Source organism: Chionomys nivalis, chromosome 5 (genome assembly GCF_950005125.1).
Source record: "Chionomys nivalis chromosome 5, mChiNiv1.1, whole genome shotgun sequence".
NCBI classification, from domain to species: Eukaryota; Metazoa; Chordata; class Mammalia; order Rodentia; family Cricetidae; genus Chionomys; species Chionomys nivalis.
In genome coordinates, this window is record NC_080090.1 from 67196388 (window position 1) to 67209964 (window position 13577).

Below are 13577 nucleotides of genomic sequence, written 5' to 3' on the forward strand. Positions count from 1 at the left end.
ACCTTCATACCTCCAAGTTGTTATGCCCAAATCCGCGAAGTCCCCACAAAAGCCAACAATGAGACCGAGTCCCGTATGTAAAAGCAAAGAGCCTTTATTTTAATCAAGTTTGCAAACTTGGTCTCTCCGCATGTCCAGCGTATTGGAATAACCGGAGAGCCCTGAGTTTGATTAGAATTGGGTTTTTATAGTAGTAAAAGTGGGGGTGAGGGGTTTCTGAGGTTCAGGATCCCTGATTGGCTGACATTTGTCTAGGGATGTCTTAGTGAATGTGCATTGGCGGGTGATCCTATCTACAGCGGTTGGAATGTTAGGCTTTTCCTTTGAATGGTCTGCTCCTGAATGGTCTGCTCCTGGGCGGTGGTTAGTGGTCGGTGGTCAGTGGTCGGTGGTCGGGTCCTGCAACCAGGTATTGCCTCAGGGTAAACTACTGAGACTCAGGCCTCTTATTAAATTTATCGAGGGCTGGGTTCTATTCTGGCAGGTGATAACGGTTGGAAATGAAGAACTTCCTTTGGGTGACCTATCCGTACTTAGCTTATCATGGCTAATAAGACTCTAGTCTTATTCTGAAATAAGAACTCATTTTTGCTGGCAATGCTGAGCACTTAGTATGCCTGCTTACTGTGCCTTGATCTCTACAGGGCCTGGAGACCCTGCTTTGGTCTTGATGAAAAATCCCGTGGCCCTTTAATCTGCAGAGCTGAGCCCTTCCCTACCAAACAACCCCTATTGGGATTGGGGAGCAGTCTGCTCCCAGGGTATTGTCTCCTCCCTCAGATCAGATGAGAAGCTCCCACACTTCCCTGGCAGGTGCCTCTCCCCCAGAGTACGTTGACCCAGAGTCAGAGCCTTAGCCTTCCTGGTTGCTCCTGCTTTGCCCATTATACCCACATCTACCCCATACACAGGCTACCCAGGGTGAGGCCACCCACAGAGCCATTTAACTGCCCATAAGTGAGTGCAAGACCATGCCCTGGGCGCATGCAACAGGAAGGGAAAACAAGACCACAGCTGCCCTGTGATGTCAGGGCTGGGGCAGATGGGCATTCAAATAAAAATTAGAATTACCAGGCAAATATGCCCTAGGCAGGCCAGCTGTTGCTGCTCTGTGGCTGGCAGGCTTCCTGGATCCGCATATTGTCTCTGCAGAGTCTATGCAGTCCCTCCCAAGACAGGCCCGAGGCTCAGGCAGGAGCCTCACTTTTTCCCAAGAGGGCGGATCAGTGCTCACAGGCTGGATCGCAGTGGAATTTGCGGCAGCAGAGGTTCCCAGCCTTCCTAATGCTGCAACCCTTTAAAGCAGTTCCTCAATGTGGTGACCCCCAACCACAAAAGTATTTCGTTGCTGCTTCCTAACTGTAATTTTGCTGTTGTTATGAATCAGGATGCAACTATTGTCGCCCCCCCCCACCCCACCCCCCCCCCCACCCCCCCCCCCCCCCCCCCCCGCGCGCGCTCTGAGGTCGTGACCCACAGGTTGAGAATGACTGTGTTCGGTGTTTTGAAGTAAGATTAGAGGGGAGAGTGCAGGGTCAGCTTGGAAACCCATCTAGTGTCTAAGTCCCACGGGTGGAGAGTGAGGGATCTCATCTTTGCGCCGGAAGGGTTGTCCAGGGTTACCGCTCATCTTCAGGAGAACGAAGAAGACAGGAATCATGTGACCTGCCAAGGTCCTGGGCAACAGGTCTGCCAACCAAGGAGTATGTATCAGTGTAGTTGGAGCAGCGGGCTGTGTCCCACCTGGCTCCCAGCCGCCTGGCTAGCTTTACACCCAAAATAATTACACGGAAACTGTATTCTTTTAAACACTGCTTGGCCCATTAGCTCTAGCCTCTTATTGGCTAGCTCTTACATATTGATCTAACCCATTTTTAATATTCTGTGTAGCTCCACGAGCTGGTGGTTTACCAGGGAGGATCTTAACCTGCGTCTGTCTGGAGTGCATGGCGACTGACTGACTCGGCTTCTTTCTCCCAGCATTTTGATCTGTTTTTTTTTTTTTCCTACCTAATTTTCTGTTCTATCAAAGGCCAAGCAGTTTTTTTATTAGTTAACCAATGAAAGCAACAGATAGATACAAGACCCACCTCCATCATATCAGCCTTGACTCGGGTCCTGAGAGACTTCAGACTCCAGGTAGAGAGAATGACAACGGCTGAAAGTTCTAGCACACGCTCAGCCCTCTTACAGAGAAAATGCTGTTCTAGAGAGGCCTGGACCTTTTCTTCAGGAAGGCTCTGCCTATGTTGGGAGCCAGGGTACCGATGGGGAGGCAGAGTCTGCCATCCCAGCTGCCACTCACTAGGGAACTTGGTTAACCCTTCTGAGCCCCGGAAGATTCACACCTGTAGCAGCAAAACTTAAATGAGATGTTGTCTGTCCCCAGTGTCCCTACACCAGGAATGGAATCGTGCCCCTCCCCCTCCCCAATGGCTTCTCTACGGGATTATAGGAAGTGTTACTTCTGTGCCCCTGACCTGTTTCTCTCCTCTGTGGATGGGTGGCAGATGTGTAGGCAATTCTACAGCTTCAGAGGACATCTCCTGACTCTTCCAACCACACCCAACCTGTGCGCACAAGCAGGCACCCAGGGGTGGCTTTGCCCAGCTGCCACTAAGTACAGGCTGTAGTCCTATAAATGGGCGGGGATGGCAATCTAATGGTCTGAGATGCCTTCCCTGGCCTCTGTCCAGCCTGGAAATGCTCCCTTCTGTCCCTAAACACTGCAGAGAACAGGGGCAGGTGCCAGCGAGACAAAAAGGCCCTCAAGGATGGATGGCTGTCATAATGCTAAGCGGGTGTGGGGGGGAGGGCGGGTATGTGTGGTTGGGGGGTGGCGTGTGTAGCATGTGTGGTGTGTGTGGCTGTCGTAGGATTTTAGGTGAAGCGGAGAGATAGCATACCACAAACGACACGCTGGGCTCGCCTCAAGAAGTTACTGATCCAGACAGGAGGCACTGAGCATGGCATGGTGCCTCTCCCATCTCCTTTATGTTAGAATCCAGGCTTCCAGCTCCTACTCAAAAGAGGGATTAGCCCAGGCCAGTGCGCAAGTGGCCAACAGCTGCTCCCTCAACAAAGCAAGCTTGTCTCAGTGGCTGCAAGCCCTCTGTGTGAGAATGCTTCCTGCAGCCTGAGACAAGTCCCTCGACAGAGCTGCCTGCAAAAGGCCACTTAGCAGTGAGAGGAACAGGGTTCCCCAGCTCTGCTATACCCACGCGCTCAGTCCCTATTCCTTCAGGTTGCTTTATCTCAGACGTGGCAGCCCCTGAGGGGAGTATGCAAGGCTATTTACCCTTGACTGCTTTAGGATCGGATCCTCCCTGAGTCTGTCCCCTTGCTCTTTCTCGAAGGCCAAGGCTGCAGAGAGAGCAAGTTGACTTCTGAGTCTTGCCCTTAGTCACCTCCCTAGGGGCCACTCCCCGACTTCGCAGTTTTCCGTTATCCATATATACTGGGATGTGAGCATGCTCATGATACACAAGCTCCCAGAAGCCTAGCTGGAGATCCCACATCCTAGCCCCTCACCCCACTTCCTTGTCATCTCCTGGGAGATGCTACCAATCACTCCTTGAGGAGTTGCCAGGTTTTAATGATCCTTGCTCACTGGTTACGAACGGCCTAACAATACCCTTACTGGAAAACCCCGGACATGTTCATTTTTAAAACATGTCACTGAAATCACTTCCTTTCACATCCCAGCGAGTGTAAGTCGGAAGGGGCTCCATTCCCATTCATCCCAGAGCAGTTTACACTGTGGGCTGTGCTTCTCCAGACAGAGGCTACAAGTCAAAGGTATAGCTGGATTACTGCTGGGATACATTAGGTAAGAACATGCTGTCCATGCCTGATCAGTAGATCTGATGCAAGGAGGCTGTTTTCTTTAGCTCTGCCAACTCAAACATCCAGTTAATCTGTTTGCGTTTGGGGTGGTGGGTTGAAGAGCTAGATGACAAGTGTCCAGTCCGGCGTATCTTACTTGCAGAACACGGCACCCTCTTAAATGAAGAGGCCTTGGCAGAGGTCCTGGGTTTTTCTGCACGCACAGTTCCATCACCTACCTCAGCTGCCCAACTGCCAGCTGCCTCAGGACAGGTTCTGATCCCAGGGAAGGGTAAGGGACCCAGTCTTACTATGCCTGCACACCAGGACCAGGAACTCCAATACTCAGAGGTACAATTCTTTAAGCACTTCCCCAATACCTGGTCTTGCTCCAGGTGGCTTCAAGAAATTACCCATGATTCTTGTGGCTACCCTGCCAGGAAATGTATAGGGCCCCCTTTTGCTAATAAGAAAAGCAAGGCCAGGAGAGGCTAAGTACCTTCCCCAGGGTCCTAGACAGTATCAGTATTCGGTCTCCTGCCTCTCTGGATCAGAACCCTCTGCACTTTCCCACCAGCTGCCTCTGGGGAGAGCCAGCCCCCATGTGTGCCCACAAGGCTAATATTAACACCTGAGAGATGGAGATCGTGTTTTAGTTTGCACACCGGGAACATGCCTTTCCACAGCGGATGAGCGAGATGAGCCACATGTCCTCAGGTTGTGGACAGGGCTGTGACTCAGCCTCCCTAAAAAGAATGTTGTGCCCTTGATGTGCCCTGGGAGACAGACTGGTGGACTCATGGAGACAGTACAAAGGGCAGGGCGGGCACAAATCTAACTCAATGACTGCATCTGCCCTCGTTGCCAGAGAACAGCCTGGCACATAATTGGCCAATCCTCCTGCAGGCAGGCTTTGCAACAGGTCTTTTGACCATGGTTGTTTCCCACCAGGAGACCAAAAGACAGAGAAGTCAGTGCACACTGGTGTAGACTTATCTGTCCCCTCCCGCCAGCAGCTTAGCTCACCCCAGGCTCCCCACAGGACCTCTGCTGCACTTGCACCAGCTCGACCCACCGCACCCCCTGAGGAACCTCCTGTTCTCACTGGGATGTTGACTCTGGATTTAGACTGCCAGAATGCTAAAGCCCACTTCTGCCAAATCTGCCCTGTGTGATCTTGGGGATATCCTATAATAACCTGTCTGTGCTTCTGTGTTCCCTTTCGTTCTCAGGGCTGACAACAGCAGCTACCTGATAGTGGCCTGAATTGATTTCTCCTAAATTTACAATGGTGACGCTTAACCCCTAGGACCTCAGAATTTGGAGACAGGACTTTAAAGAGGTGAGGACATTAAAGTGATGGGACAAGGACACATCTCTGATCCGCTATGGCAGCTGTCACTGTGAGATGGGGGAAAGACTCCAGGAGTTCCTTGGCTCTTGAGGACTTTCCACTTCATAAGCATTGGCACCAGATGAATGTAAGTAATTTCATACTTTAAGTATGACAAATAAAAGAGAATGCTTGGAAGTCAAGAGCCCTCCCCAGGGGCCTGTACAGGGGCAGCACTGAGTCTCTGGCGTTGTCTAGATCCAAACCCCCTGTGCTCTCCCATCAGCTACCTCTGGAGAGAGCTAGCCCCTGCAGGTGCCCACATGCTGGCATTGGTGCCTGAAGGAGGGCTAGGGACGTGACTGAAGCCCGCATCTCAGGGATATATGTCCTCCCAGTAGCAAGCAAATGGCCCTCGGCAAGTCCAGGAGGGATGCCTCAGTGGAAACCAGCCTAGAAGCAGCTCAATCCCAAAATTTTAGCTCCAGAATTATGAGACAATAAAGTTCTGTTGTCTCAGACAGGCCGTCCGTGGTATTTTGTTTCAACAGTCCTACAAACTAATCTGCTGTCTCATAGAACAATTGCAGGGACCCAGCTAGAAGAAGAATCTAAACCACCGGGCTAAACTCTTGACCCCCAGTTCTTTCCTTTTATCTTCCTGGTTTGTAAACATGCAGCCACCTACGTTCATCTGGCAGGTGTCAATGCTTGTAAAGTGGAAGGAACATCCTGTGAGTTCCAAGGAGTTCCAGGTCTTAGAGTTCTTGCCTCCACCCTAAACTATAAACTGTGAAGTAGTGCCTCCCTTAAACACTTGTGGATTCAACGTTCTTTCAGTAAATATTCAGGGACTAGAGTAGGCACTGAGGAATAGAGCCTCTGCCCTTGGGGAGTCTAATGTAGTAGCCACAAAGAGATGACACATTGATTTTGTAACAGCATTGGTTTCCCGTGGGTTTCTTTCATTATTATTTATTACTGTCGTGTTGTGAGAACTCATGGTTAGTGTGGGGGGCACACCAGCCAGGGTGTGCATTTGGAAGCCAAAGGACAACTTTGGACTGGTTTTCTCCTTGCACCTTTACACAGGTTCCGGGGATGGAAGTTCGCCACCAGGCTTGCACAGCAATCGCCTTTGCCTCCTAAACTGGCCTTGGTTCTCTTTCATATTCAAACAAGAAGCACAGGAGTTACAAAAGGAGAACAGTGCTGGCTCGAGATTTCTGATGATTTCCGATTAAGAGAAAGCTCCATTTAACCGACGCACACTGTGCTTGCTGCACGCCACGCTGTTCTGCTGACTACTCACTGATCAGAGCTGAGCCGCAGCTCTGTTATCTCAGTTTCACAAGTGAGAATTTCCCCAGGCTCGTACACCTTGCAAGAGTTAAAGTTGGGATTCCAATCCTGATATTTTAGCATCAGAATCCAAACCCCTCGGAAGAGCGGAAGAGCGTGTAGCTGTGACCCTATCAAAGGCAGTTCTGAGAAGTGGCCTTTCCCATCTAGCTACTGTGGCCTGGGATGTGGGCTCTGTGCTATGGGGTGAGGCATAGACAGGTGGGATTTGGGTCTTTTTATAAAATGGTTTCTTTCCACTATTGCAACTCAGAAGTAGGGTCTAGAACTTGGCCAAACAGGGGGTGGTACAAGAGGCGTCCAGTTCATTGTCCTGTGGTGTTTTCTCATAGCAGCTCCGTGTTCACCAGCTAAAGCATGACCGGCTAAGCATGCTTCCCACAGAAGCCTCTCTCCTAAGGGCCTCCTTTGCCTCTGGCAATGACTCTCATTTAGTAGATGTAGGACTTATTTTTCCCTCAGATACCATGTGTTAGGAAACTCCTGGTGTTGCCTCCAAGTCCCTTACATGTGCAAGAGCTTTCTGTCAGAGTTCAGAAGAGCACTCAGATGCAAAAGCCGGTTCCAAACCAAGTAACCATTAAGGGAAGGAGTGAAAAGCCTGTGAGAGAGTTCCAGAGCAGAAGACCACAGGTAGGAGAGACTTGGTGAAGCTTTATGGAGGAAGCTGTTGAGAGCTGTTATTCTCACCATGCCCCATCCCCAGAAGGAAGAGGAGGAAGAGAGGAAAAGGGTGCCTAGCTCTCTCCTCACCCCTAGTAGGGAGCAGGTCCCATGGTCCCTTGAAGAGCCTGGCAAGTGCCCCTGACACTTGAAGCCCAGAAATGGGGGTCTGATTTCAACCCAGAAAGTCAGTGATGTCTGTGTCATGCTGATTAAGGAGCCTGGCTGCCAGACAAAGCCCACTTCCTGCTTTGTCAGGCCTAAGTATTCCCAGAGGATCAGTGGTAAACATCTTCCGTGAAGGCCAGCACAGGGTCATCCTGTGACCTGTGGAAGAAGGCAGACCACAGGGGGCCACCAAACCACAGGGCACAGCCCAGGAAGAAGCAGGTACAGCCAGAGTGGGGAAGTCACTCTCATTGATGGTGCTGTAAGGGGTGTCCCCAGAGACACAGGGTCACCAGTGAACTAGGACACACCAGAATCCATTCGGGCCTAGAGCTCACAGCCCAGGCTAGATGGCAGCCACACCAGACGTGAGAACTTTGTCCTTTACCTCCTTTATCTCTTCTTCTGTCCCCCACCCCAACCACCACCTCCACCCTCTCCTGAAGACGGGAGATGGAGATCTCAGTTGCCAATAAGAGGAGTAGAAAGGGAAACAGGGAAAAGAGGAAGCCGTCACATATCTTCCTGGGGAGGGCTCCACTCTACAGCTGCCCTGCCATCATTCCTGATCTGCACATTGGGATCTGAGGGCACCGTTTGCATAATAATCCCTTTGTCATTTAGCCCGGAAAGTTTTTACCTTTGAAGAAAAATCTACTTTCCACTAAAGCCAGACCTTGTCTGGTCTGATCTTAATTTAATTTCAATTTATTTGGATTATCAAAGTCTCATGTAGCTCCATCTTTTCGCCCCACCTGAAGAATAAGTCCTTGCCGGCAGAGCCAGTGTCTCATTCTCCCTCTGTCCCCTCAGCAGGACCTGAGCACCAGGCACAAAGGGTTGATGACTAACGCCACACCCTCTAGGGACTCGCCACTGCACAAAGCAAGCTCCAAGCCACAAGCAATGTGAGCCCACTGCGCTCTCAGACAGCCCCAGCTGAACAGACCCAAGCTATCCCCAGTCTTTTCTCTCCCTGCGTTTCCAAGCCGTGGGTGGCACAAATAAAAATACCACCTGGCATTTGTATAGCACTTCACAGTTTCAAAGTCACCCTCAGAACCACCCCCCTCCGCGGCCCCAGACCATTCTCAACCAACCCGTGTCTAGCCACACCCATGCTGTTCCTGGTGGCCAGCCCCGTGCCAGCCTCCGCAGGCGAGGGCCACATGCTCCCCCTGGGGAATCCATGTGTTGTGTGAAGAGTTGCCTCATAAAGAGTCAGATGGCCAGAAATGTGGGCAGAGAGCGAAGGGCCACTTGTTCAGGTTTTGTTTATTATGTTCTCACAGCCGGTGTATAGTAAAGCTGAATGCTGAATGTTTCCACTTTACATGGTGATGAAACAACTCAGTGCAGACTCCGTCAGCCAAGCGGTCGGTGTGGCAGATGAGTTGCTATAAACCTGTTGTGCTCCGTGAGTGACCAGCTAAGGCTACCGCGGTCAGTGCACATGCGGAACCTAGTCGCCTTTTTCTAACCTGGCAGAGGGGAGGGAGAGGAGGGGTTAAGTTCAAGAAATGGACAGTTGATTGAGAGGACTCTAAACCGGAAACCTGGTGAGGCCTTTAGTCCCATCCTGGGGTCTCCCTTTGTAGGCTCACAGCATCTCGTCGGCTCCTTGAGAAGCCACAGGGACAGAAAGCCATCTCTCCTTTTGGCTTCTCCCTCCTCAGTCTCGTGCCAAGTGACATGGTGGCACAGGCTCCCAGGGTCAGGAGTAATGACTGCACCACCTCTGTTCTAACTAGATGGGTATGGATTTAAGAAGAGCTGACACTTGGTGGATTGAAGGCAAGGGCGGGAAATCGCAGCTCCTCTGCAGGGTCGGCGGAGTTCTAGGGTTGTCCTTGCTAGAAGACCATCCTGCCTATGAATGTGTCTCTTTTCAGCTTTCCCTCTGGGACACGGAGATGCAACTACCATGCTAGTAGCTGGGGGCTCTCCTGCCCTGTCCCTTTTCCTCAGGTGCCCCCTTGCCCATCCTCCCCCAGCTCTCACGCAGAGAGTTTCTCCATTGTCCGGGGCTTGGGGCCCCTGTCCAGGACAAGCACCTGGGCGGAGCGTTCACTTTTCACAGCTTTGTTTTCTCAGAGCAGCGAGGTCTGGGAAAGCACCAGAAAATAGAGCCAACTAGCAGCCTAACCAAATGGGACTAAAGAGAAAAAGTTCAGGGCTTGAAGGGGGGAAAACACACCTTACTGCGGTCTCAGAAAAGCTTCCCAGATTTGATCCTCCCCGGGAAGAAACACCTCCACAGAGGAACTTGGAAGCCATTGTATCCTGATCATCACTACGAAGACACTCCTCACTCACAACCCGTATTTCCACTACCCTACTCAGAGACACAGTCTGACACAAAAGGACTAGACATAAAGAGTCTACAGAAACAAACAAGGTTAGGGTTCATGAGACAAGCCTGGAGGAAGCACTGTGAAAAGGGCAGGGGAAGCCCGGCAAAACAGCTCTCAGCCCAGCGCCCTTCCTATTCTCCACCTTGGCGAACATGACATACTACCAATTAGTACATGTAGCGTAAACCCAAACATGCCCTCAGAGGAACAAGTCAGACTGAGAGGCGCAAAGCAACCCCCCTCAAGAGTCAGCTGCCAAGCAGACAAGGGGTGCTGGTCATTTGCCTTTTGCCTTCAGGCCTTGCCCCACTGCTGTGTTTTACCCTTCAGTTCTGCTCCTCTTCATTCCGTAGGTAGCTGTTTCCTGACCACATCCGCACATTGGAACTGCTAGTGGAACATTTAAAAACTACCGCCACCTGGCTCCTACTAAACCTCTCTGATTTAACTATTCTAAGTCTAGTGAGCAGCAAGGTTGAGAACCACCAGCTTGGGTCATCTTTGTCCAGTGCCCACAGGCCATCACAAACTCAGAACTCTTTTTTTTTTAAATGTTGCTTTATGAGTTCCTTCTCTAAATCTATAGGATCAGCATCTCTGAGTGTGGAACCTGGGAATTAGCATTTGTAAGGGGCTTTCAAGGTGATCCCTATTATTCAAGCTCATGTTTAATAATAAATACAGAGGATTAACCCCCATTCCATCCAGAGTGCCCAAGCTGTCAATGACTGAGATCGACTTAGTCCACAAGAGCCACAGCAAACCACAAACCAGAACCAAAGTAAGTGAATTCAGCGGAACCAGTACGCCACTCAGGGATGGAGAGCTGTGTCCTGCTGCTGCCGCGGGGACTTGCCTGAGTTCGGGGCCAGTCATCAGCACATTCTGTATGACCGGAGCAAAGGAAGACATTAAATGGAAGTGGCATCTGTGATGACAAGCTGGGGAGGTGCATGAGGCTCGTGGGGGAAGAGATGAGGGGCGGGGACTGGGAGACACAGGAGTTCAGAGATGAGGTATGCTCGGATATTGCTCTAGATGTTGTAAACATTTCTGTTTCATCACAAACCAAAATCTGGGCTGGCATGACCAAAGCGGCTAAGAGGAGGTAACAGAGCGAGAAACTCGGTGCTTTCTGTGAGAAGCTGGGGAGCTAGGACATGTGAAAAGCTGCCCACATGGGAAGATCATGTCTGCAGTGTACAACCTAAGACTCACAATTCTCTTTCTCTCTCTCTCTCTCTCTCTCTCTCTCTCTCTCTCTCTCGTACACACACACACACACACACAAATAGAACAATCTCTACTCCTCTACAAAGACACAGACTCATGTGCCCTTGTCTAGCTACAGAATTCAGGATACCCAAACTTGGTCCTTTGTACCTCCCACGTGGGAAGGTGTCACTGGGGTGTCGTGACATCACCATCTGCAGCCTTCATTCCACCAATAGTTGGCAAGAACTCTAGCCCCAAATGAGGGTGCCACACAATGCATGTGGGGCCTTTTTGCATAAAGGTAGCACAAGTGGTGAGAAGCCCCTCCCCCAGGACATCTCCATCACTGCAGGTCCAATTTCTATGCACCTCATACCGGACAGTAGCATTGGCAGCAGATGCTCACTTCATATGTAAACAATGTTTTAAATACCCTGTTAGAGAATTTAATCATTACATTAACTCTGGCAGCTTTAGCTAAGAATATTTGTATATCAGGGTGGGAAAATCTATGTGACCTAACTAGGAACGCCATCTGAAGCTTCATAGTTCTTACTGTGCCTGCCATGGGTCTCTTCAGTGTGGGGCCTAGGAAACAGGTGTTTTTTTTTATCTCTCCTTGAGGTTCACACACAGACACCAACACCCACTCACAGATGACACTGTGCCACTCGGAGGGCAGTTGGCACTAACACAATGTGACTTCTTAGCCTTGTCTGCTACTACCAAGGAAGGAACTGATTCTCCAAGACCAGAATTCAAACTCTAGAATATCCCAGAAGGGCTAGGTTCCCACAAAAGCAGAGTGTCAGCCCAGCCTTCCTCCACCTGCTATCCAGGGCAGCCTGGCCATGGACTATTTCATTCGCTCAAGCTGAAAAGTTTGTGGTTCTTTCGTGAACCCACGTTGACTAGCTGTGGATTATCCCAAGTAGTGCCTCCGCCAACAATCTCTGTGATCCAGTCCACCAGCAGCTTCCTGGCCCGTCTTCCATTTCCTGGTCAGATTTCTCCCGGATTACCGCAGAGATTCCATGCTGCTCCTGGCTCTTCCAAGAAAGTGTATCCTGATGCACTTCCAAGATATCCCAGGGTACACACAAGCCTTGTAGGAAAGTTTCCACAGCCTGGTATTCACAGTGATCTTTCCAGTTCGTGTTTAGTCCCAAAAGCCAGACCAAGAAGGCAGCTACTTCTCAATAGCCAAGAGTGGACCCTTTCTAAGGAAGTGTGCTCAGGAAAACAGCTGCAAGGGGAGTGTCAGCCTAGGATCCCATTATCCCCCATCGTGGTCACATGGCCTACATGGAAGAAGGAGGTTGCGTGGCAGGAGAGCACTAGGAAAGCTGTCATGCTGTGGGAATTCACCTCCCTTCGCCAAACTGCCCTAGAGATCAGGGACGTGTGACACCATGGGGAGGTGAGAGCACAGAATGCGTTAGGCAACAGACAGGTTCTACAGAGGCTCATTGCACAGAAGTTCGCCGATGCTACATTCCCTGGTCACTCCACTTCTAGAAAAGTTCTCGATAAATTGGGGAAGATTCCCGAGGTCTCTCTTTCAAAAGGACAGCTCCATTCAGAAGTCATGGGGGGAGTCTCCCTAGACCCTCTCTAGAGCTCCAAGTGTAGGGAAGTTCATTGAATTCCTTAGGCTAAGCAGGGACCCCAGACTCCTCCCATAGTGGTCCTGTGGAGATGGAAGACACGGTCAACTCCAGGGAATACGTCCTTTGTCAGAGGTCACCTGTCAATGGTGCTAGGAATCTGAAATTCCAAGAGACCTCTCTTCTAAACTGTGAGGTCCGGGTACTCAGGTTGGACCACCGGTTCGTGACCGCGAATCCCAGGTGAGAACCTGAGTCTTCTAGCTACTCCTCCCTTGGGTAGAGGACCAGGTGAAGATCAGCAATCCTGCTGGAGAGGGCATGGTGTGGAGGTGATGGGAATTGCGTTTGCATTATTTACAAATAGCCCAGCACAGTGAATCTGCCTTCTCAGTAGAGATGATGGAAGGCGTATGAAGGGCCAGGTACTGGCCCACCCAGAGATGGATGTCAGCAGCGCTGCTACCTCTAACCAAAACATAAATCTGGGTAAATGGAAGAGCGTCCCAGCTCCAGAAGCTGGGTCATACTTTGGAACAGCCCTTCATTCCCTGGTCACCCCCAGCCTCCCACCTCAAGCCCCAGCGCCTTTGAACACTTAGGGCGTTTCACATTAGAATATGGTCTTGGCAGCAAGGGGAAGGGAAAGCCAACGACTTCCAAGAGTCCCCATCTGAGGTCTAACTGAGCCTTCTCTGACTTTGGGACAGCAGATCTAAGTACATTTTGGACCTCAGGAACCTGGGGTAAGAGTCTTTCTCCATGAGGCTGTGTACTTTGCCCTGTGCTTGGTCAAAACAAGTCAGGGATGGTTCCTGCATGTTCTTCCTCGTCGCTTCTCGGGTCTGAAAATCAATATTCACCTGGAGATACAAACAGAGAGAGCAAGGTCACAGACCTCCGGAGGCCAAGGCACCTACTAGACAATGGGCCCAAGCTACGGAACAACCACCAATGGTGGTATTTCACAATTTTAGGGTCATGGATGCTTCTCAAACTGATTTTATGGGGTTTGTTCCTTGGGATTCCAGCAGGAGTCTGAAGTCCAAA

General features: G+C 50.7%; 1 protein-coding gene across 10 annotated transcripts in view; it reads right to left on the minus strand.

Annotated features, from left to right (window-relative positions):
- Positions 1–8350: 8350 nt before the first annotated feature.
- Positions 8351–13577, minus strand: part of Rgs8 (regulator of G protein signaling 8) — a 43330-nt gene continuing 38103 nt past the window's right edge. For 5 of the 10 annotated variants that reach the window (XM_057770672.1, XM_057770673.1, XM_057770681.1 and 2 more), the window contains exon 6: positions 8351–13390. In XM_057770672.1, coding sequence (XP_057626655.1) covers positions 13208–13390 — 183 coding nt within the window. In that variant the 3' untranslated portion in view covers positions 8351–13207. The remainder of the gene's footprint in view (positions 13391–13577) is intronic. The other 5 variants (XM_057770674.1, XM_057770676.1, XM_057770677.1 and 2 more) reach the window with 1 other exon arrangement.